This window comes from Canis lupus, chromosome 1, assembly GCF_048164855.1.
Source record: "Canis lupus baileyi chromosome 1, mCanLup2.hap1, whole genome shotgun sequence".
Classification (NCBI taxonomy): Eukaryota; Metazoa; Chordata; class Mammalia; order Carnivora; family Canidae; genus Canis; species Canis lupus.
In genome coordinates, this window is record NC_132838.1 from 25,311,275 (window position 1) to 25,334,956 (window position 23,682).

Here is a 23,682-nt window from a genome sequence, read left to right on the forward strand (position 1 = left end):
TCACCCCCTCACCTCCTCCTCACCCCCCTCCATCTCCTCCTCACCCCTTCACCCCTGCCCCCCCTCACCCCCTGCCCTCCCACCTCCCCCTCACATCACCCCCTACCCCCTCCTCACCTCCTCCTTCTCATCCCCTGCTCCCCTCCTCACCTCCCCCCTCCTCACCCCCTGCCTCCTCCTCACCCCCCTCCTTGCCCCATGCCCCCTCCTCACCTCCCCCTCCTCACTCCTTTACCCCCCTACTTGCCCCCCCTCCTCACCTCCTCACCTCCCCCTCACCCCCTACCCTCTCCTCACCCTGTCATCCCCTTCCTTGTCACCCCCTCCTTACCTCTGAGGCCGACGGACGAGGCCCGGAGCTGTCTGACGGCCACAGGTGCCCTTCCTGGCACTGGGGGGACAAAGCATCACGAGAGTCATTAGCTTCAGGCAGCAGCACCCAAAGTCAACGGGTTGTGTTGGTCGCAGCCGCAGCAGGCCCACCTGCCATGGGGAGGGACACGCCACCGGGCCTTCCTCTGCCCCAACGAGGACTGGGACCCGACCCGCTGGAGCCTCGGCCGCAGCTCGGAGCAGGTGTGAAGTCCAGCATCTTCCCGGCGCACAGCCACACGTGGGCAGCGCCCTCCACCCCAGCTCGGGTCAGTGTCCAGGTGCCCCCCTCTCCGAGGCTCGAGGCCACCCCTGGTCCCCCTCTGCCCGTGGTCAGGTCAGCATCCAGGTGCCCCCCCACCCCACTCCCAGGCTGGAGGCCACCCCCCAGTCCCATCCGCCCGTGCTTGGGGCAGCATCCAGGTGCCCCCGCCCCAGGCTCGAGGCCACTCCCAGTCCCTCTCCCCACGGGCCCAGCGCAGAGACAGCCTTGTGAGCTGCAGGGTGGACGGGCAGCAGCAGCACAGGGGGGGTACCCCGTAGCCCCACAGCCTGCTCCCCATCAAGGCTGAGCTGGCATTGGCACCTGCCAGAGGCACCACCTGCCTTCTGGTGACTTTAGTCTGTATTCACAGGACAGATGTCACTTGACGTCTAGTTGTTTAATGTTTTTCAGAAACGCTGGGCCAGAGCGATGAGGTGACAAGGGGACCGTCGACGTAGTGATCGGTCACCTCTGACTCCGCGGGCTGCTGGCACCGCAGCAGGCATCCGCCCTGGACCCACGTGTGGGCCACCCGCCGGCGTCTATGGCCTGTGGCTACAGTAGGGAGGAGCATGGGGTGGGCGCGGGGACGTGGGGGTGCGGGGGACATGGGGGAGCAGGAGCACGGGGTGGGTGTGGGGGTGCAGGGGTGTGGGGTGCCTGTCCCCGGATGCCCAGCGAGTGCAGACGTCCCTGTGCCACCACCAAGCCTCAGCCTCAAAGTGCCCCAGGACGCCCGCGGGGTAAGCAGCCCCTGGCCTCGGTCGCCAGGCCGGTGTCACCCTCGGGCCACAGCCCCACGCTCCTAAGACGCCCCGGGGCCCGTGGGACCAGCGGTCGAGCCCCGGGCAGGCCCAACCGCCTCAGGGGCCGCGGGGCCGGGTCTCGGGTGGCGGGGCAGCCCGGCGCAGCGTCTGGGGGAGCCGGCCCAGTGCACCCCTCGCCGGGACAGGCCCCGGGGATCCGCACCAGGGCACAGCGTGAGGGCCCCCAGGCGGCTGGCAGATCTCCCGAAATGCACGAGGCCGCCCCCAAAAGGACAGAGGCTCTGGCTATCATCTCATCGTGCAAGGACGGCCTGCTTCCTGATGCGGGCTCGGGTCCCTGCACCCAAGGCGACAGGCACAGCTGCTTCACCGGGTCAGCCTCCCGTGCGGCGGGGCTGAGGGAACTGGGGTCTGCTCGAGCGGCAGGCTCCCGCCCCAGGAGGCCGCCCCAGGAGGCCGCCCCAGGAGGCCCCGTCCAGGAGGCCCGGCCCAGGAGGCCCTCCGGAGCGGGCTCAACACGCCATCACTCGGGCTCTCTGTGCGTGGATTCCAGCTCACTGTTTCACGGTAAGTCACTCTTGGATCGCTCTCGCCCTACGTACTCTTGGTACTGGTGACTTGAGCGCACGTTAGAGCGAGCGGGCGACACGGGGCCCGGCGACACCTGCCCCGGGGAGCTCACAGGAGGGGCCCCGGGTCCCTGGGCCGCCCTCTGCTTGCACAGGGCCTCGACGGCGCCTCTTCTGCGCTCATTTCCCGCCTGCGACAAGGGCACCGAAACAACAACGGCGGTGACCGACTATGTGATGACCGGTCAGTAAGACGCGGCCGGGACACAGCGCGTGGCCCGGGGCTCGCCCGCAGGCAAGGCCCCAGGAGGCCGCTGCGGCCCTGTGGCAGCGGGTGGCTCAGTGCTCGGGCCCGGGCCGTGGTGGCCACTGCGACACTCGCCGAGGCCAGGGTCTCCAGTCATCTCTTTTGAAAGATGAGCTCACTGAAATTGCCTTGTTTTCTTTACAAGATTACTCCAAAGGTGGCATTTTGTCTTTTTCCAAAAAAAAAAAAAAAAAAAAAAAAAAAAAGTGTTAGCGAGCACAGCTGACGCACGATGTGCCACGAGTGTCCAGCATGCGCGGGGGACCAGCCTCTCAGTGTGTGAGGCCCTGCCGACCACCTGCAGCTGCCACCTGTCACCCGAGGGCGCGTGGGGAGCGGTAAGACTGGGAGCGTGGGCAAAGCTGAGGCCGGCCCACTTCTCCCAGATTTCCTCAGGACCTTTCTCCTAAGGTCGGGGCGATTCCTAAGAGTGGCAGCCGGGGCCCTCCGAGCGGGTTCTCCTCCAGCCCCCAGGGGCTACACGGAGGGCCCATGGCGGCACGACAACCCTGCCCTGCCATCGCCAGCCCCGCTGACACCAGCGGCCACCAAGGAGACGGCCGGGGGCCCCGACGTGAGCTGAGGCTACTCTGCAGAGCCTGGGCTGCGGAAGTAGGCCAAGGACAGGCCTCCCCTGTGAGAGGGCCCGTCAGCGCGGCCCTACACGTGAGGACCCCAAGCCCCCTGGAGCACCCTGGGGGGCTGACGGATCATCAAGGCACAGGGACCCAGGATCTGAATCTCGCCGGCTTGAGGACCCTTCTACCCCTGAGAGCTTGCTCCGGATTTTCCTCCTTCCCAACTACCCACGAGCACTATCCCCTATTAAGTCAAACCTGCATGACGCTAACACATCCGCATTAAAAACAAAAATTACCACCTATCTTTCAAATGATTGTCTTTATGATGCCAAAATCGAGGCGTGTTCTCTGCAGACCTGGAACACACACGATGACTGCATTTCCACTTTAAATCTGACCATTTGGTACAGTTAAGGGGGCGGGTGGTGAGTGGGAAATCAATACCAACTTCTCTTTTTTTTTATTATTAGAATGTGTATAGTATAGAACGTGTGTAGAGTAGTAGGATGTGTAGAGTAGAACTTCCACCATCCTCATAATTTAAAAGTGTGTTCGATGGCATTAAGCACATTCTATTAAGTCAAACCTGCATGACGCTAACACATCCGCATTAAAAACAAAAATTACCACCTATCTTTCAAATGATTGTCTTTATGATGCCAAAATCGAGGCGTGTTCTCTGCAGACCTGGAACACACACGATGACTGCATTTCCACTTTAAATCTGACCATTTGGTACAGTTAAGGGGGCGGGTGGTGAGTGGGAAATCAATACCAACTTCTCTTTTTTTTTATTATTAGAATGTGTATAGTATAGAACGTGTGTAGAGTAGTAGGATGTGTAGAGTAGAACTTCCACCATCCTCATAATTTAAAAGTGTGTTCGATGGCATTAAGCACATTCACGTTGCTGTGCAACGGTCACAACCATCCATCTCCAGAACCCTTTCATCTTCTCAGGCTGAGATGCTGTCCTCACTGAACCCTAAATTCCCACTCCTTCCTCCCCTGACCCCCGGGCAACCACCGTTCTCTCCGTCTCTATGAATCTGACTCTCCTAAGTACCTCTGATAACTGGAATCACACATTTTCCTTTTGTGGAGATACAATACATCCTTTTTTCACTTAGCATGATATCTCTAAGGTTCGTCCATGTTGTAGCATGTGTCCGTATTTCCTTCCTCATTAAGGCTAATTTCCGTTGTAGACACAGGTTGCATTTGGTTTGCTCATTCATCCATCGATGGATATTTTGGTTGTTTCCACCTTTTGGCGATTGTGAATAACACTGCAAAAAACAGAGGTTTACAAATATCTCTTTGAATCTTTGCTTTTCATTATTTTGGGTATAAAACCACAAGTGGAATAGCTGGATCATATGGTAATTCTATGGTTAATTTTTTGAGGAACCAACCAACCAAACTGGAGACCATACGTAGGAGACCTAGCAGCAGGACCATTTTACATTCCCATCAGCAATGCACAGGGTGCCAATTTCTTCACATCTTCAACAACACTTGTTATTTCCGTTTTTTTTTTTTTTTTAAATAACAGCTATCCCAGTGGTTGTGATGTGGTGTCTCAGTTTGGTTTTGATTTGCATAGAATCAGTGTATTGAGCCAAGCATTTCCACAGAAACAAAACACAACAGGAAACACTGCTATATATACACACACAATATATGTGTATATTTTATATATATAATTTAATATATATCATATTGTATATATAAAAAAGGGAATATTTATTATAGGAGTTGGCTTATATGGTCATGGAGACAGAGAAGTCCCACAGTCTTCCCTGTGCAAGACAGAGAACGAGGAAAGCTGGTGGTATAATTCCGTCTGAGTCTGATTGAGAAGCTGGTGGGGTGTGTGTGTGGTGTGTGCAAGTGCACCCCAATAGAAGTGTCAGAGTCCCAAGAACCAGCAGTTCGGATGTCCAAGGGCCCCAAGAACCAGCAGTTCGGATGTCCAAGGGCAGAAGATGTACCCCCCCAGTTCAAGAAGAAGAGAAGATTTACCCTTCCTCCACCTTTTTGTTCTACTCGAGCCCTCCAGGGATTGTACGATGCCCGCTCACACTCGGGAGGGCAGATTTTCTTTTCTCAGTCAACTGAGTCAAATGTTCATCTCTTCCAGAATTACTCTCACAGACACATCCAAAAATATCGGTCTATTACTTATCTTGGCATTGCTTAGTCAAGTCAATGCACAAAATTAACCATCACAATTGGTGATACTGAGCTGCTCTCATGTGCTTATTGGGCATTTGTGTATCTTCTCCAGTTAAGCGTCTATTCAAGTCCTTGGCTTATTTTTAAACTGGGTTGTCTATTATCTTGTTACTGAATTGTAGAAGTTCTGTATCTATTCTGGATATTAATTCCTTACAGATATATGATTTGCAAATATTTTCTCCCATTCTGGGAGTTGCCTTTTCACTCTTTGGAGAGCATCCTTTGATAAACAACTTTTTGATTTTTGAATTCTAATTTATCAATTTTTTCCTTTTGTTGCCTGTGCTTTTGGTGTCATATCCAAGAAATCATTGCCAAGCCCACTTTTATGAAGTTTGCCCCCATTGTTATCTTTAAGAGATTATAGCTTTAGCTCTTACACTTAGGTTTTGGGACTATGTGGGTTCATTTTTTGGTGTATGGCATTAGATGATGCCTTTCTCCTTGAATGGTCTTGGCATTCTTGTCAAAAGCCACTTGACCACATATATGAGACTTTATTGCTGGGCCCTCCATTCTATTCCAAGGGACTATATGTCTTTATCCGGCACCCCACTGTTTTGTTACTGTAGCAGGATTTGTAGTAAGTTGTGAAATCAAGAAGTGTGAGACTTCCAACTGTGTTATTCCTTTTCAATATTATTTTGGCTGGGGCGGGGGGCACTATCTCCTTGGAGCTGCCATATGCATCTTAGGATAGACTTTTCTTTTTCTGCAAAAAAAAAAAAAAAAATACATCATTGGGATTTTCATAGGAATTACACTGAATCCGTAGATTCCTTTGGGTAGTACTGCCATTTTAAGAATATACAGTCTTCCAATCCATGAACACAAATATCTTTCCATTTACTTGTGTCTAAATTCTTTCAGTAACGTTGTATGGTTTTCAGTGTACAGATTTTTCACCTTCTCGGTTAAATTTCTCCCTAAGTATTTTATTCTTTTTGATGCTACTTGTAAATTGAACTGATTCCTTAATTTCCTTTTCAGGTTGTTCACCATTAGAGTAAAACAATGCAACAGATTTTTGCATATTGATTTTTGTATCCTGCAACTTTGATCAATCTGTTTGTTAGATCTAGCTAGCAGGTTTTTGTGTGTTGGAATCTTTTATCTTTTTGTGTGTTTAATCTTTAATCTTTAAGGTTTTCTGTATGTAAGTTCGTACCATCTCTAAACAGAGATAATTTTAATTTTTCCTTTCTAGTTGGAATACCTTTTATTTCTCTTTCTTGCTGAGTTGCTCTGGCCAAAACTTCCAGTAAATCCTATGTTGAAATAGAAATGGTAAAAGCACATATCCTTCACCACTGAGTATGTTAGCCACGGGCCTTTCATAAACGGCCTTTATATGTTGAGGTAATTTCCTTCTATTCTAGTTTGTTGAATGTTTTTAATCATGAAAAAGAATAAAAACACTTCAAGTACTTTCTCTGCATCAGTGAGATGATCATTTAGCTTTTCCTCTGCATTCTATTAATGAAGAGTAGACTGACTTTCCTACATGGAACCGTCCTTGCATGAGAAATAAGCACCATTTGGTCACAGCGTATAATCCTCTTAGTATGTCACCAAATTCAGTTGGCTAGTACTCTGTTGAGGATTTTTAAACGATATTCATAAAGGATGTTGGTTTTCTTTTACTTGAGAGGGACGCTGGCCTCACAGAAGGAGTTAGAAACTGTTCCTTCCCTCTTCCTCTTCTTCAAATTTTTTGGAAGAATTTGAGGAGGACTGGATTAATTCTTCTTTAAATGGTAGAATTCACAACGAAGGCATCTGGTTTAGGTTATTTTCTTTGCTGTGGGTTTTTTTGAAGATTGATTCAATCTCCCTACTACTACAGATCCATTCAGATTTTTTATTTCTTCATGAGTCAATCTTCATTGGGTGTGTTTCTAGGAATCTGTCCATTTCAACTTGTTCATGGTACTCTCTTATAATCTTTCTAATTTATGTATCTTGGATCTTTCTCCATCCAAAGGATACAACATTTATAGCATTAAAAGAGAGTAACATGTGACCGTGACTCACTGGGGCCTATGCTGTGACCTGCAGCTGAAGCCTGCTGCCTCGCATCCATGTGCACCATGATCACGGGCAAGGCCACTCCCAGGCCCCGAATCTTCTCAGTTAAACTCTCCTTTCCACATACAGAGAACCACAGGAATCAGATTTGGGGACTGCAAACAACCAGCTCTCTGCAAGACTGTAAACACCCAATACTGTGTTTTTCAAACTGAGTTGCAGCCCCTTAGACAACTGGAAAATCGATTTAAGTGGGTCACAACCAGCATTCCAAAGTACTGATAATGACTGCGTACATTGTATTATTTTGTGAAACTTCTTAGTTGTGTAAATGAGTATTGTGGATTATGATCTAAAATGTGATTTTCTGCTGTTCTTCAGGATCAAAACCAATCTGAAGGTCTCTGATCGGAGCCGATGATCCCTCATGTTAGATGGGAGGGAGGTGGGCAGGAGGGGACAACCAGTTCGCGGTAAAGGAAGGCTGGCTTTGGATATTTTGTCTTCTACCCAAGGGTTCTTCCCAGGGAATTAATGTATTGTATAACATCAAACTTCTGGAAATCTATTTTCTGCCCATCTCAGGGTGAGAACTTCAAAGCACAGGTAAAACTCATCTTGGATATTCAGCAACACCTTCATCATCTGGCAAAACAGATTTTCTCTCATTTCTTCCTTCTTCCTACAGCCTCTCCACCACTCAAATGCTTTAGTATTGCTGTCTTTCCACCCTAGATGGCAGTAACAGCTTAGATATGAAGGCGGGACCTTGGGTGTCCCTGACTGTTTTCTCCAGCACTTTCCCCTTGATTTCTCTTTGGGAATCGACCATCAGACTTACTCTCAATACTTACAATGTCTTCCCAACTCTACTCAATCTAGGGCACATCCCTTAAGAGAAAGATCATTCAGGAAGATCTGTTGGGAAGAAAAGGGAAATCCTCTACGTTTCCAGAACAACACAATGGATCGTGGAGGTCTACAGGCTCTGAGGAGCAAGCAGAAAAGGAGCCACGCAGGTGCCTCTCTTGGGCTTGGTGCTGGGTGAGAGCGAGCGATTAGACCTGGAGAGAAACCAGCCTGGGAATTAGAAAGCTCAGGGCAACAGAGAAATGTGCAGCTACGTGCTGTCAGCCCAGGTGGGCACAGTCACCTCCTCTTTTGTAAGATTAAGCCTAGGGACGGGGCCCAGGGCTTTCCCAAGGTCACAGGCCTGGTAGGGATTAACACAGAGCCAGAGCCCAGCTACCTCCCTCGGCATCTCCTGATAGCCCCGGGAGCCTCCTCAACTAGGGCCACAGAATTAGGACAATTTAGAGAACTGTTCTTGCCCCAGAACAAATTTACACCAATTTCTAAGGACTAAGTAAACATAAAGCAGGAATTCATCTGGCTCCTTTAAGGCGGGTCACCAGGAGAGTCCTCTCCAAGGAGATGACGTCTGAGCTGGGACCTCGATGATGAGTTCTAGAGAAAATGCTAGTGCAGAGGCCCCGAGGATTTACAATTCTATTACAAATCGTGCAAAGGAACACAATGAAGTAAAAACTTTGAACGAACTTCCTTGAAGAAATGGAGACAGACCATTGCTCCCACCTGCAGCTGATTGATTTCTGGCAAACTATTCAACAAAAGGCAGCCCAGCTGCTCCCACACAGTAGCCAGGATCTCTCCACGGGGTGGAGTTCTTATGCTCACGGCTGTGCACCTCTGAGCTTGCCTTCACGCTGTAAGGGTCCACCTAAAACATCACTAGCAAGTTAAAATTTTCATCAATTTTACTTAAAAATCTGGTTTTTGCACACTCTTGTCATAATACAAACCATGCTCAAATGAGTTAGCTTGGGTCTCTGGAGCCTCCAGAGCATTATCGGAATTGTCATCATCGGTTTATGTGAGCGGAAGATGTTTTTTAATTGCAAAAGTGACATATGCATACATTCTCATCAAAAATTTGGAACACACAAACCGGACTGTCTTGTCCTCCTGGCTCCCCCACAGAGGAAGCCGCTGGTGTGCTGGGGGCGCTTTCCTGACCTTCCTCCAGCATCGGTGTGTAACCCCGGCGGTTATCAGGCTTCCTAACTGAGCCAGGTGCAAAACCTCTGAGATGGCTACTAGTCTGGGGGCTTGGCCATATCTTCACTCATTCGGGAATAACTTGAATGACGGGAGGAAACCTGCTCCTGGAGTTTACAGTAGACGCCCACCTGCTGACCTGTCCCCTGCAGTCCCTGTGACATTAGGAAATGTAGTTTCAGCGGCTCATGAAATAATGGAGCAAGTTAGGGGCAGGTTGACAGCAAGGCCCCCCTGGTCTGCAGCACAGCAGGCATCTGCCTCGCCCCCAGAGAAACGGCCCTGCCCTCTGTCCTCTCAGCCCTATGCTACATAAAGCCAGTGGCTCTCTGCTCTTTAGTCTGGGGGGTCGGAGACAGGCCGATTATAACTCCGTCATCAAGCTCTTTGGTGCCTTTTTTTTTTTTTTTTTTTGGTGCACCTTACTGAAAATAGATCCTTTCTATCATTTTAGAAATATTTTTTTTAAAAAAGATTTTATTTATTTATTCCTGAGACACAGAGAGGCAGAGACACAGGCAGAGAGAGAAGCAGGCTCCATGCAGGGAGCCCGATGCAGGACTCGATCCCGGGACCCCAGGGTCATGCCCTGGGCTGAAGGCAGACGCTTGAGCCTCTGAGCCGACTACACAGTAGTCCAGCTCTTCGGGCACAGTGGGAAGGGCACCCCCCGCCGCTCCCCGCACCCTTCACCGGGCCCCCGACACGGCCTCTGGGCTTCTGGAGCACGGTGAGCTCCAGGCCCAGTGTGGTGGGTTTTGAGCTGCTTCCAGGAGCCCAGAACTGCCCATCCTCAGGCCCCCTGCCCCCGAGCCCGGGGCCATCTCTGCTCCCTCGGCCCTGGACACAGAGGCCATGAGCACGTCGCTGGACTCTGCTGGCCCACACATCCTAGGAGGGAGTCCTGGTCCGCAGGCATGACCTTGACGTCTATGGGAGCTTCTCTCCCACTTCTCAGGAAACAGGGGCCTTCTCGGTCCATCTTCGTTTTCACTCTTGAGATAGAGACATGAGCGCAGAATAGATTTTTTTTCTAAAAACCACCACCGTGGGACACCTGGGTGGCTCAGCTGATTAAGCACCTGCCTTCGGCTCAGGTCATGACCCCAGGGTCTTGAGATCGAGTCCTGCATCAGGCTCCCTGCTCAGCGGGAGTCGGCTTCTCCCTCTCCCTCTGCAGCTCTCCCCCTGCTTGGTTCTCTCTCTCTCTCAAATAAATAAAATTCTTTTAAAAAATCAAAAATAAAACCCACCATCACTGTGCAAAGCAAGAGATGGCCATGGCACCCTACCCACGACTTAGGGCTCCCCAGAGAGAGAGGAGACCGCAGTCAAAAGGTGAGCACGCGTCCACGCAGAGTGGCAGCTGCTTCATGGCCCCGGCTTGGCGTGAGGGGCGGGAACAGAGACCAGCGTGGCCTGATACGTGGACTTTTCAAGACAAGCTGTGAATTCCAATTTTCATGCAAAATCTCCCAATTTTTACAGTTCAATCCAGTTTTGTCAAGACACCGGGTGGGGCAAATGGCACCCTTCGGCAGACCTGCAACACCTGCAGGAGGCGCAACACCCTGGGTGCGAGCGCGCCACCTGTGTGCCCCGACCCGGCCTGCCTGGCCCCTTCCCAGCTGCCTGCCCGCTTCTCCCACGGGGCAGCTGCGCCGCTCGCCTCTGGGGGCCCAGGCGCCCTCGTTTCACAAGTGGTTTCATCCCAGCAGCACTTAGTAATGAGGAGATGCTTGACGTGACTTCTTGATTTTTTAATCGAAATTGCCACTTCCGTAGGTCTGAGGGCTGCGTCTCCGCGAGCGCGTGCAGCTGGGGCCCCGTGAGCTGCTCCCGGCCGCTGCCCGGTGAGGCCGTTGGGGCCCGGGCCGCTGTCCTGGGCCGCTGTCCTGGGCCGCTGTCGGCGCAGCCCTCCCGGCTCTGCACCTTCGCCCCGGCCCTGCCGTCCGCTCCGGGCCACAGGGTCTCAGGGACAGGCGGCAGTGAAGGCTGGGCCCAGCCCACAGACCTCCACCCACGCCTGCCTCGGCCACAGGGCGCTGGCACACAACATGGGTGCTCCCAGAACACACTGCTGGAGCTGGGTGGGGAGCCCTGGGGGAGGACCCCTGGGGGGATCCCTGGGGGAGCCTTGGGGGGAGAGTGGGGGGGGGCAGAGCCCCAGGGGAGGAGCCCTGGGAGGGAGCCCCAGGGAGGAGCCCTGGGGGGGGAGCCCTAGGGGGAGCCCTGGGGAGGGAGCCCTGGTGGGGAGCCCCGGGGAGGGAGCCCTGGGGAGGGAGCCCTGGGGGTGAGCCCCGGGGAGGGAGCCCTGGGGGGAGCCCTGGGGGGAGCCCTGGGGAGGGAGCCCTGGCGGGGAGCCTTTGGGGAGGAGCCCCGGGGAGGATCCCTGGGGAGGGAGCCCCGGGGAGGGAGCCCCGGGGGGCATGTACGGGAGGAGGCCTGTGAACAGCCACGGAGGGGGGTACCCCTGACCTTCTAAGCAGACCTCCCGGAGTCAGGTGAGCCTAGCAGGTGAGCCTGGCACTTGGCCCCCAAGGGACAGCAGGTCCGAGACCCGCTTCCAGAAGAGCCCTGAGAACCAGGGAGACGCAGAGAGTCAAGTGTCTCCCTCAGCCCGGCTCGGCTGCGCCCTTGGCTGCAGGCGGAGAGCCGGTTGGGGAGAGGCCCTCGGCCGGAGCAGAGCATCTACAAGGTCAACCTCGTCCTTGGAAATGAAACCCAACGGTCCCCCGGGCTTCGGGTCGCGTCACCCCTGGGGTTGCAGGGACCGCCCCCACGTGCCGCCCTCTCACATGGCTGAATACCCTTTCCTGACCTGCCCCCCGAGGCCTCGCACCTTCCAGAACAAATGGGCTACAGGCCCAGGGGCAAAGGGCCGTGGGGGCCCCAGGGGCCTCCCCGGAATGTGCCCCCCCCCCCGCCCCGCCGGCTGCAGCCACTGGCTCCCGGGCCCGCCGCTGGCTCTGGGGCAGGACTGGGCGCTGGCCTCGCGGGCCTGCAGTTGCCCTCGGGTGGCCTTGAGCACAGCAGCCGCAGGGCGCGGGGTTGGCGGGCCACCTCCCCCAGGGCCCCGATGTGTCCCATGGCCGCGGCCACAGCTCCGGCCCGGCGGCCGTCCTGAGCCCTGGGGGAGCCCGGTCAGCACAGGCGGTGCCTCGGAGGCTGGGGGTGGCCACCTGGGGGCAGTGTGCGGGGGCCTCACCCTGGGTCCCTCACAGTTTACAGCCTCGTCCATATGCACAACAGCCCTGGAGGCCCGGGGCCTCTCCCAGGAAGGCTGATGGAAGGCCGGGAGGAGCAGCCACTGGCCATGCTGCTGGGGCGGGGGGCAGGGACGGAAGGAACGACGGGAGGCGGAGATGCGTGGTGCAATGTGGCCGAGGCAGGGGCCCCCACAGGGGCCCTCGGAGTGCGGGACCCCAAGGCCTCCCGGAGGCTTGCTGGGGCGCTCTCCGCTCTCGGAGCCTGGGTGTGCGATCCGCTCCTGCACAGGCCCCTCCTCGACGGGCCAAGTGCCCTGGAGGGGCTGGTGCATGACACCTGCTGCCCTCAGGGGCCCCCACTCGGCTCAGCTGACATTTGGGGTCATGGGGATCCTCCGTGTAGGGGTGGCCCTGTGCATCGCAGGATGGGCCCAGACGCCTCCCAGCGCTGTCAGACGTCCCCTGGGGGGCAACGTCGTGCCAGCGGGGCCGGGGGCGTGAAGGGACCGCCGCTGTGCCTAGGACCCTTCCTAAGGGCGCAGCACCCCGGCGGGGAGCAGAGGTGGGTGGGGAGGCGGCTGAAGCCGGGTTGGGGGCACCTTCCCGTGGGGGCCCACGGGGCTGCCGTGTGAGCACCCGCGCCCAGAAGACAGGTAAGGCCACCATCTATGTCGTGGCCACAGGCTGGGCCTCGGGGCTCGGGGCCTCCGAGCAAAGGCACATCTCAGCTGGTGACCGCGTTCCAGGGACGCGCATCCCCACTGGCCCGCCGTCGGGGCAGGACGGAGGCCCCGGGAGGCGGAGGCGCCGGGCCGGGGCAGCACAGGTACGAGACCCCAGGGCTCCGCAGCCCGTGCGTGGGAACTGCGGGCAGAGCTTCCAGGCGCTCATCGACGAAACTAGGCGTGGGGCTGGGAAGGCTGCCTGTGGCCACGTGCGGACGGCGAGGGCCCCGCTGCAGGGCGGCCGGGGGAGGCGCCCACAGACCTGCAGCTGCCTCCTGGCCCAGGGCTGAGGCCGCGCCGCCAGCAGGCCCCGCAGCAGGCTGCACGCAGCCAGCCTCCCCCGACGGCCGCACCTGCGTGGGCGCCTCTGGGCCCTGCCACCTGCCCCCGGGAGCCGCGTGAGGGAGCCCGGCCCACCCCGACCGGGAGCTCCCGGCGCCGAGGCCACCGTGGGCGCAGCCAGGTCTGCACGGGGCGCAGGCGGAGGGCCCCCAGCAGTGCAGGGTGTCCCAGGTAGCGCCGTCGGGGGGGACAGGTGTGTGGTGGGGCAGACGCAGGAGCGGCCACCAGGTTCCCCGTGGGCAGCCAGGTCCTCGGGATGGGGGCAGACAGCCCGAGGCAGGTGTCTGTTGGCAGCCCGAGAGCTGGGGGGATGGGAGGGCACCAGGGCTGCTGTCCCCTGCGTCCCGCAGGCTGGCCGTCGGCGTCCAGCATGTGCCCAGGGCCCAGCGAGCGGTGGCCCGGCGCTTCCTGCATGGCTGCGAGTCTTGCCGCGACCGTGACCCTGTGTCCTCTCCTCGCGGCAGGGGCCAGGGACTTGGGGCCCCCTCGCAGCAGCAGAAGCCGCCTTGCCCGACAGGGCGGAATCCACCGGGCTGGTGCCAAACCGCGGGGACGACAGCGGCCTGGGCCCCGGGGCACCGCCCTGTGAGATGGAAGTCGTCCCCGCAGGGCGGAGGGGGCTCCTGGGCCACCTGGGGATCCAGGGAGTGGCAGGCAGGGGCAGCGGGGACCAGGGGAAGCAGAGGGACAAAGGACATCTTCCCCAGCGCTGCTCCCACAGGCCCACGGCACCTGGCCTCCCCTCCGTGGGCCCGACAGGGGTGCTGAGGAGCCCTGGCCCTGCCCCACCCACCAGCGGCCACAGAGCACCCGGCACAGCAGCTCCCCGGGGACGGCAGAGCCACCGGAGGGGTCACGGAGCCACCGTGCGGCCCTAGTCTAGGCCCTGGCCTCTCGAGGGCCCGGGGTCCGGGGCCCAGCAGCCGCCACAGCAGCACCCGCACCCCCATCAGGGCATCCGGGAGCCCGGGGTCGGACACCCAGGGACCTCGAGGCCACCGTGCCTCTCTTGCCCCCTCTTGCCTGCCACCGAACAGAGAACCCGTGGTCACCTTCCCAAGCCTGGCCCGCCGCCACCGGGACCCAGACTGTCAGAGCGGCTGGGACAGAAGGCGCCGGGGCCTCTGGTCTCCTGGTCACACACCCCAGTGCCGTGTGACCCGGTGCGTGCTTGAGCTTCCAGAGCAGCTCACGCGGGGCCTGGGCAGCTTGGACCCACCACGGGCAGTGCAGAGTCCCCACGCGGCCTGCTCCAGCCCGGCGTCCCCGCCCAGTCCCCACAGCGCCGGGGCACCCAGGCCGCTCACAGTACAGTGTCTGCGTGACAGCGCGGGGGACGTGGCGGAAGAAGCCAGACCCAGACGGGCACCTGCTGCGGGGCTCTGGGTCACGAGCAGGCGCGGGCCATCTGTGTGGCTGCCTCGTGGGCGCAGGCCTCGGGGCCCGGGTGGGTCCGGGTGCGGGTCGTCTCTGGCTCCCTGGGTACGGGTTACACGGGTGTGCTCGGTTCTGGGGGTCCCCTGAGCTGGACGCTCGGGATGCTGGGGACACTCGGGCTTTCCCTGAAGCCTGGGGACCTTCCGTGGGGTTTCCAGGACCCACGGAGCCAGGGGCCTGACTCAAGGGCTGCCCACTCACCGGCTGCAGCCTGTCCTCCTGCCTCCGGCTCCCCGGGCGGTTGATGAAGGACCGCGTGGAGCCCTTGTAGTGGTTCAGCAGGCAGACGATGACCACGACCATCACCGTGACCACCACGACGACGACGATGATCTGTGCAAACTCCAGCTCGGCTGCGGTGGAAAGGGAGAGCAGTTACCGCGTGCCCCGGGCGCCAGGGCTCCGGGAACAGGCCGCCGGGCCTGCAGGGCCCCATCCTCTCCGCCCCACGGGGCTGCCCTTCTCCCCGGGCCTGTGCAGGGCCGCCCCGGCCGGGACCTCGGGAAGCAGGGGCCACACACGGTCCGACCCACCTGCTCGGTGCACCCCGTGCCCAGTGGGGCCTGAGGTGGGGGTGCTGGCGCCCGAGCCTCAGCGCTGAGGGGTGCACGGGGTGCACCTACACAGGGACCTGCGCGGCCTGAGGTGTGCCCCGCACTGGCTGGCTGCAGCCCGGGCTGCCTGAAGGGGGGGGCTTGAAGGGAGCTGCTTGAGAGCTCTGCACCTGCCGGGCACGGGGGGTGGCGCCCTGGGGTGCTTGGGTGCCTGGCGGGGTGGGGAGGGGCCGCGTGCAAGCTGTGCTTCTGCAGGGGTGCCCGGGGCGCTCAGGTGCCTGGGGTGATGGGGAGGCTGGGGGGCCCCGTGCAGCTCTGCACCTGCCAGGCGGCTGTGCCAAAGCGAGTCCGCTCTCCCAGGTGAGGACTCCGGGACCCGAACCATCTACGGTGAGACACACTGTGCAAACCACATCCAGGGGCCACACAGACCCTGTGACGGGAAGGGCGCTGACCACGAGCTCCGCCCCCTGACCTCGAGGCCAAGCCTTTGGAGGGAATCTCGGAGGCGCGCTGCGCGGTGTGCAAGCCCCCACGTACCCCGCTCCCAGGCCGGTGCCCTACAGCTGCTCCCGGCCCCTGTGCCCCGTGGGGGTGGCCCTGCACCTGCTCCTGGCCTGTGGGCCCCGCAGGGACAGCCTTGCATCTGCTCCCGGCCCCTGCGCCCCGCGGGAACGGCCCTGCACCTGCTCCTGGCCCCTGAGCCCCGTGGGGATGGCCCTGTACCTGCTCCTGGCCCCTGGGCCCTGCGGGGACGGCCCTGCACCTGGTCCCGGCCCGTGGGCCCTGCGGGGATGGCTCTACACCTGGTCCCGGCCCGTGGGCCCCACGGGGACGGTGAGGCTCGGCGGCGAGGCCAGCCCCATGGCCTGCACCTCCTGCTCCTGAGCTGCCACTCAGGGCTCTGCTGGGCGCTGCCCACCCTTGTGCGGGGCCCCCACGCGGGGCGGTGTAGGGACAGCGGGGCCCCAGGGGATGGTGACGACGGCAGCACCACCTGGGCGGGCGCAGGGACACTCGGGCTCACGACGAGGCCACCAATGGGTGCGCTGTTGGCGGGTCCCTGCCTGGAACCTGCGGCACACACATGCACAGACCCATGTGTACGCACCTGCAGACGCGCGGGCACACGTGTGCTCATGCAGACAAGATGCGCACGTGGGTATGCACACGCGGGCACAGCACACACGCACACGCTCCTGCTGGGGGCCCAGCTGATGGCCAGCACACGGGTTCTCTCTGTGCACTCACGTGCAGCGCAGTGCAGGAGGGGACCGGGTGGCACGTCTCCCCAGGGCCTGCCCTGTGAGCACCCGCCACCCATACCCCAGAAACGCAGTGGCTACAGCTGGCACTGCCCTCTGCCCTCGCCTTCGGCCCACACCTACCCAGGGCACAAAGGCAGACAGACAGGCTTGCAGGCCTGGCCAGACCACACCTGCCACGGGGCCTACGAGTGTGACCGGCCCAGATGTGCGCCCTGCAGAATGGGGAGCCCAGCCTGGGGCAGGGAGCTGCTGAGCCCATGTGAGCAGCAGTGGAGGCCGGGGCCTTGCCGGGCACAGCCCTCCCCGTGGGCACAGCCGGGTGAGGAGGCTCGCGGCCCTGGCCCGGGCAGTTCCGGAGGCTGGCCGTCAGCAAGGCCTGGGGTCTGCGCCCCGTTCACCCCCACCGGCCCGGCTGCCACCGTCTGGGCAACCCCAAGGCCTGCGGCCGGACATCAGGTCACATCATGCCCTAGGACTGACCAACGTCAGTCCTAGAGGCTTTTCTCAAGAAAGTTTCACTGCTCTATGGACACGGGAAGAGAGGAGAGTGATGGGTATAGCGAGGGCCCCGCACAGGCTCCGCGAGTCAGTTCTTCACTTGGAGGACGTCTTTCTTTCTTTCTTTTTTTTATTTTAATTTTTAAAAAGATTTCATTTATTTATTCATGACAGACACACAGAGAGAGGCAGAGACCCAGGCAGAGGGAGAAGCAGGCTCCCTGCAGGGAGCCCGACGCAGGACTTGATCCTGGGACCCCGGGGTCACGCCCTGGGCTGAAGGTGGTGCCAAACCACTGGGCCATCGGAGCTGCCAGAGGACATCTTCCTAAGTTCCTCTTTTCCTGCCTATAGAAGCCATGCAGGCACCTATTGGCAGCAACTCAGTCAAATGATATTTCCCATAATCCTGTGAGCACTTGGGGTATATCTGTGTTTCATCTGGAAAGGATTTTTACTATAAAAATAACGAAGACTCCCTTAAAATGTGAATGATACACAAGAAAATAGTGCAGTCCACCCGCTGTATCTGTGCATTTGCCTGTTGAATAATTTATTTATTTATATTTATTTATTTATTATTTATATTTATTTATTAATAATTTATTAATATTTATTTATTTATTTATTTATTTATTTATTTATTTATTTATTTTGGCTTTCTTCTTTTAATGAACAGAATCATTGTACAAATACATTGTTCTGGTTTTTTCCCCACTTACTATATCCCAGACATTTTTTAAACAAGAATACATTAAAAACCAGCCATTCTTTTTATGGTGTCTGTCTATTCCAAAAGACCGATGTACTGGAATTTAATATTCTCCAAGTGATAGACGTTTGGGTATTTTTCCCTTTTTCTTTCCTAGTATGACCGAAAGATTGCGTGTCCATGTGTATGTTTGTGTGTGAAAATGAGTGTTGACCTACATTTTAAGTATCCCTATAGGAAAGATTCCTAAAATTGGAATTAATGGGTCGAGGATATTTCCTGTTAAATGCTGATGGCTCCTGACACTCTGCCTTGTGAAAGGCATCTTGCCCGCCCCCCCCAGCTCATCAACACTGAATACTCACCCTTTTCATTTGCACTAATCTGACAGGCAAGAGTATGCACCTTGATTTAATTTGTATTTCCCCAATTACTAATAATTTTAGATCCTTCCTTATGGTTATTGGCAATTTATGTTCTTCTTTAATCCATGATTCAATTAGTTCATATTAGCTTATTTGTAATTTTCTCACTTATTGGTAAGCAGCCAGCAGCCTTTATGTATTATGACCACAAAGCTCTGCCTATTACATGTGTCGCAAGTATTTTCTCGTCTGTCACTAACTTTGCTGTTTCTCTATAAAAGATATATATCTTAAAAAAAAGATATAAATCTTTATGTCATGAAAATTACCTTTTTTTTTTTTTTCTTTTATGGCTCCTAAGCTTCCTGTTTGATTAGGAAGGTCTTCTCTAATATTCTAAAAATGTTTTTTCTAGGATTTTTATACATTGCATTTTTATATTTAGATCTTTATACACTCTAGATTTGTTTTTTTTTTTGGGGGGGGTCGGAATCAGAATCTTCTGATCTAACATTACATTAAAAAGTTGATCACTACTGGGTGTTACGCTATATGTTGGCAAATTAAACTCCAATAAAAAAAAATTTAAAAAAAGTTGATCACAAACAAAGATAAGAAAGATCTCGGGATCCCTGGGTGGCTCAGCGGTTTAGCACCGCCTTCAGCCCATGGTGTGACCCCAGGGTCCCGGGATCGAGTCCCACGTCGGGCTCCCTGCAGGGAGCCTGCTTCTCCCTCTGGTGTGTCTGTGCCTCTCTCTGTGTCTCATGAATAAATAAATAAAATTTAAAAAAAAAGAATAAGAAAGATCTCAGTTGTGAGAAAGTGTATGGAATCTTTCTTTTCAAGGGGACTCCCTGCTCCAAGGTTGCACATCCTCAGCTTTGTCACTGTGGCAGGTGCAGGCCTACTCGGGCGCCGATGCCTGGAAAAGCCCACCCCACCGTGTTGCACGTCCACACCTCCCCCCTCGGCCCCACACTCCTGCTTTGCTTATATGCAACTCTCCAGGGTTTTGGTCTCCAGACCTCTCAATACTCTTAAAAGCTACTGGTTACCCCCAAAAGGGTTTTATTTGTATGGATGACATCTATGGATATTTGCCATATTTACAGTTAATACTGAAAAACTCTTAAATTTATTCATGAAAAAATAAACTCCTATGTTAACATATGTAAGAATCATACATGCTATTTTTTAAAAAGAAAAATTCAGCGACGAGAGCGGCATTGCTCTACACCTCTGCACATCTCTTACACGTAAGCCTTAGAGGGGAGACAGCTGGAGTCTCCCCTCTGCTTCACCTACGTCTGTTGTGACACGTTGGTTAGGTTGGGGCACGCGACGGCGATCTGGCTTTACTGGCCACTGGGGACTGGGGTTGTGGAGACCCCCCAGAGAGCCCGGAGCCAGGATTTGAGACGTGGTCGGAACGGCTCCTGGGCCACCGTCCTGAGTTTTCCAGCACAGGTGTAGCTGCAGCAGGTGCACCGATGCAACACGGGACTCGCAGAGCCCGGGGATCCTGGGCTCCCAAGTGGTGCCAGGTCGTCTGGGGGGGGGGGGCAAGGGCACCGGCCGGCAGGGCCTGGGCTCCCGTGTCCCCCACTGAAGCAACCAGCTGGCCCGTAGTGCAGCTGGCCAGTCCGGGCGACAGGGGCCCGTCGGTGCTCTGCGGCTGCAGCTGTTCCTGGGTGGGCTGGCCCAGCCCGGAGGCCACCGTCCTCACACGCGCGGCCTGCTCCAAGCCAGGAGCCGCTGGGCCCAGCTGCAGTCTTGGGGCGTCTGTGCTGCCCCCTGTGAAGCCCCGGGTGGAGGGACACCGTGGGCTCAGGCCGAGCCCCACTGCACGCGGCCTCTGGGCGAAGGCCATCGGTGCAAACAGGCAGCCACGGAGGGTAAGCACAGCCCACTTCCCCCCCGAGGGGTCCGGCGCGAGCTGGGGGTCAACAGGGAGTGCTCTTGGGGACAAGCAGGGGACGCCCAGGCCGCAGGGCAGCTCCCCCTCCAGACCGGGGCTGCAGGGGCGCCTCCCCTCACAGCTGCTCTCCCACAGCCGCGCGCACCCCCACGGGGACCTCCGCGGCAACACCCTCCCGAAAGGTGAAGTGCACGGTGGGACGCACGGGGACAGTGACAGTGACGTGTCCCTCCTTCCCACCCACCAGCTCGCTCCCACAGGCAGGCGCTCAGAGGCGGCTGCGCCCCCAGGTGTCTCGCTGTCCCCAGACATGGCTTCGTGGCCCGGGCCTGATTCCGCGCCCTCCTCGAGGAGGTGCCGCCAGGACAGGGCAGGGACACTCTGCGCGGGAGCAAACCCCACTTTCTCACTTGCCGTGCGAGTGTCAGGGAGACTCAGCACACTGTTCTTCGGGTGCCCGGTGTCCAGAGCGCCGTACCCCTGATCTCGACCTTTCTGGGCTTTGGGGACCACAGTTCCCTGTACTGCCGTCGGGGCGCTCGTCATTTCTCGCTGAAACCACCGTCCCTCCAAGGTGGCAGCTCCTGGCAGAAGCTCCCCATGCGCGAGTGCGTGCACCGCCCTCCCGGCACATCACTGGTTCCCCTGCTCTGTGCACCAAGCCCGGGCCGAGGATGCGGAGCCAGGTATGCCAGGTACGCAGAGCAGCAGAGGGTCCCGAAAGGCCTGTTCTTCGGACGCCACCTCCTGAGTCGCGGCGGGGAGCCACCTGGTGCCGCGGAACCACAGGCTCGGCGCCAAGGGAGGCGACGCGGGGCCGCCAGGGCCCTGCTGCCCCTGCCTCTGTCCCCCGGGAGGCTGCGTCCTGACGGCAGGGGGTGCAGCCCTGCACAGACAGGCAAGGTGCCTGTGCCTTTGGTTTTGGGACTGGGGGTGGAAAGAGGAGGCTAAGGAGAGGTGAATTCTGGAAGAACTATTAAAAAGAGAAAAATCTAAAAAAAAATCTACAGGAACAGCAGAGTTCTGAGAAAATAATAGGAGATTTCAGGGTTTCCAAAATTCCATGTGCCCAATTTGGACCCTGAGCACAGCCCACTGGGCAGTTTCCCTGGATTCCTATGGATACTGGCACCAACAGAGTAATGACAGAAAGCAACCCATGCAAGGAAGTAATTTTAGGCCAAAGTCAAATTTTCACATTCCCCCTTCTTTCATGGGGCTCTAGTTCATGATGCTCTCCTGGATGAGTCACTGCCATCCAGACACCAGAAACTTCATAATACATTTAGCCTAAAGCTTACAGGAAGACCTCACAGCACCTCATTTCATCACCATGAAACAATGACAGTGATGCTGGCGATGATGGCATCTCTTTATTTTTATAGAAATATCCCCACGGAACTCCAGGCTGCTCAGTGGACAATGACAGGATCAGAAGAAGTTGTGTGAGGCCTGGTGGCCCATTCTCTGGTTCGGGGAAGAGCTGGGCTGACTCACACTAGAGGCCTGAGCGTCCGTGATTTTTTAATTTAATTTAATTTAATTTAATTTAATTTAATTTTGTTTTTTTGTTATTTTATTTTAGTTTATATTTTATTTTATTTTATATTTTATTTAATTTTGTTTTATTTTATATTTTATTTTATATTTTATTTTATTTCATTTTATTTTATTTTGTTTTGTATTTTATTTTATATTTTATTTTCTTTTATATTTCATTTTATTTTATTTTGTTTTGTTTTTATTTTATTTTATTTTATATTTTATTTCATTTTATTTTATTTTATTTTATTTTTATTTTATTTTATTTTATTTATTTTATTTTTTATTGGAGTTCAATTTGCCAACATATAGCATAACACTCCGTGCTTTTTTTTTTTTTTCTTTTTCCCCATTGGTGCTATTTTTAAGGACTCCAGGGAAGCGTGGCCCTACCATCCTGCTAGGACACTCACTTCTATTCGTGGGATGGTCAACACCATCTTCCACTTGCTCTCTCCTCCATTAATGTATCATCCTTCACAGGAGTCCTACTTTCTTTCTTTCTCTCTCTCTTTTTTTTTAAAAGATTTTATTTATTTATTCATGAGAGACACAGAGAGAGAGGCAGAGACGCAGGCAGAGGGAGAAGCAGGCTCCATGCTGGGAGCCTGACGTGGGACTCGATCTCGGGTCTCCAGGATCACACCCTGGGCCGGAGGCAGCGCCAAACCACTGAGCCCCCCGGGCTGCCCAGAGTCCTACTTTCTAAATGTCTGATCTTAAGGCTCCGGGCCCTCGGAGACCCTGCGCATGAGGCGAGGTGGGGGCAAGGCCAGGGCCTCTCTTCAGCCCCCTCCTTGCACCCAGCCAAGGAAACCCCAGGCAGCCAAGCCCTGCAGAGCACGGTGATGTCACGGGAAGGATAGCCATCCCCCCCGCCACGGATGCTTCCTCTCGCACCCTAACCAGCGACGGCACCCCCAAGTGCAACAATCCACCGGGAAAGCCAAGAGCGCGGCTCGCTGCCACCCAGCCTTGCCCGGGCAGCCCCCTCCAGGGACTTGGCCGAGGTCCCCACCGTGGCTCTGGCGCCGCGGGCGCGCGTCTGCCCTTCCTTGCTCTCCGTCTTCCTGGGCAGAGGGGCTTGGTGAGAAGCCACAGCCTTGGGGTGTCTTACTCTGCATTTATGGCTGTGGGACACCTTGAAGGTGCCCAATGTTCCTACAGGCTGCGTCCTTTCCCCGGTCCCACAGAGCCCGAGCGGGGGGGGAGCGGGGGGAGCGGGCGGGCGGCAGTTGGAATTGACATCGACCGTGATTGCTTCAAGTTTGGGGACCGTTAGCTTAAAAAATATGCTTGGAGGCTTTAACGGCTCTTTAACGGCTGAACGAAAACCCACACTCACAAAACACTGTGGCCGAGGGGGGAATCCAGCCTGTGTTACGTGAATGACTTCACAGCTTGGAGCTCAGAAGGCAAGAGAGCGAGAGGGGCCTCAGCACGACTGGATTCCGTGCCTTGAACTTCCTTGTCCTCGGATGGACTGGCTGTTGGTATCTGACCTATAACAAGAGGAACGAAAGAAGAGGAGGAGAACCACCCCACAGAAATTTGCCGACTCGGGGTCACCCAAGCTTTATCGTCCTTAAGAAGCTCTTCCCCGAGGGCAGCCCGGGGGGCTCAGCCATTTAGCGCCGCCTTCAGCCCAGGGCCTGATCCTGGGGTCCCGGGATCGAGTCCCGCATCGGGCTCCCTGCATGGGGCCTGCTTCTCCCTCTGCCTGGGTCTCTGCCTCTCTCTGTGTCTCTCATGAATAAATAAATAAAATTTAAAAAAAAAAAAAAAGAAAGAAATCTGTACAAGGAAGGGTCCCAGCTCCCTAATGTGCTTTCAACGGTGTCCGGCACGGAACCATATTCCAGCAAACCCTACTGAGGACCTCAGTGACGACATCCCGCCC

At 56.2% G+C, this 23,682-nt stretch overlaps 1 protein-coding gene across 20 annotated transcripts in view; it reads right to left on the reverse strand.

The window, feature by feature from the left end:
* Window positions 1-23,682, reverse strand: part of LDLRAD4 (low density lipoprotein receptor class A domain containing 4) — a 387,098-nt gene that overhangs the window by 2,550 nt on the left and 360,866 nt on the right. For all 20 annotated transcript variants that reach the window (XM_072823333.1, XM_072823344.1, XM_072823219.1 and 17 more), the window contains 2 exons: window positions 15,124-15,275; window positions 332-391 (listed from right to left, as the gene is read on the reverse strand). In XM_072823333.1, coding sequence (XP_072679434.1) covers window positions 332-391; window positions 15,124-15,275 — 212 coding nt within the window. The remainder of the gene's footprint in view (window positions 1-331; window positions 392-15,123; window positions 15,276-23,682) is intronic.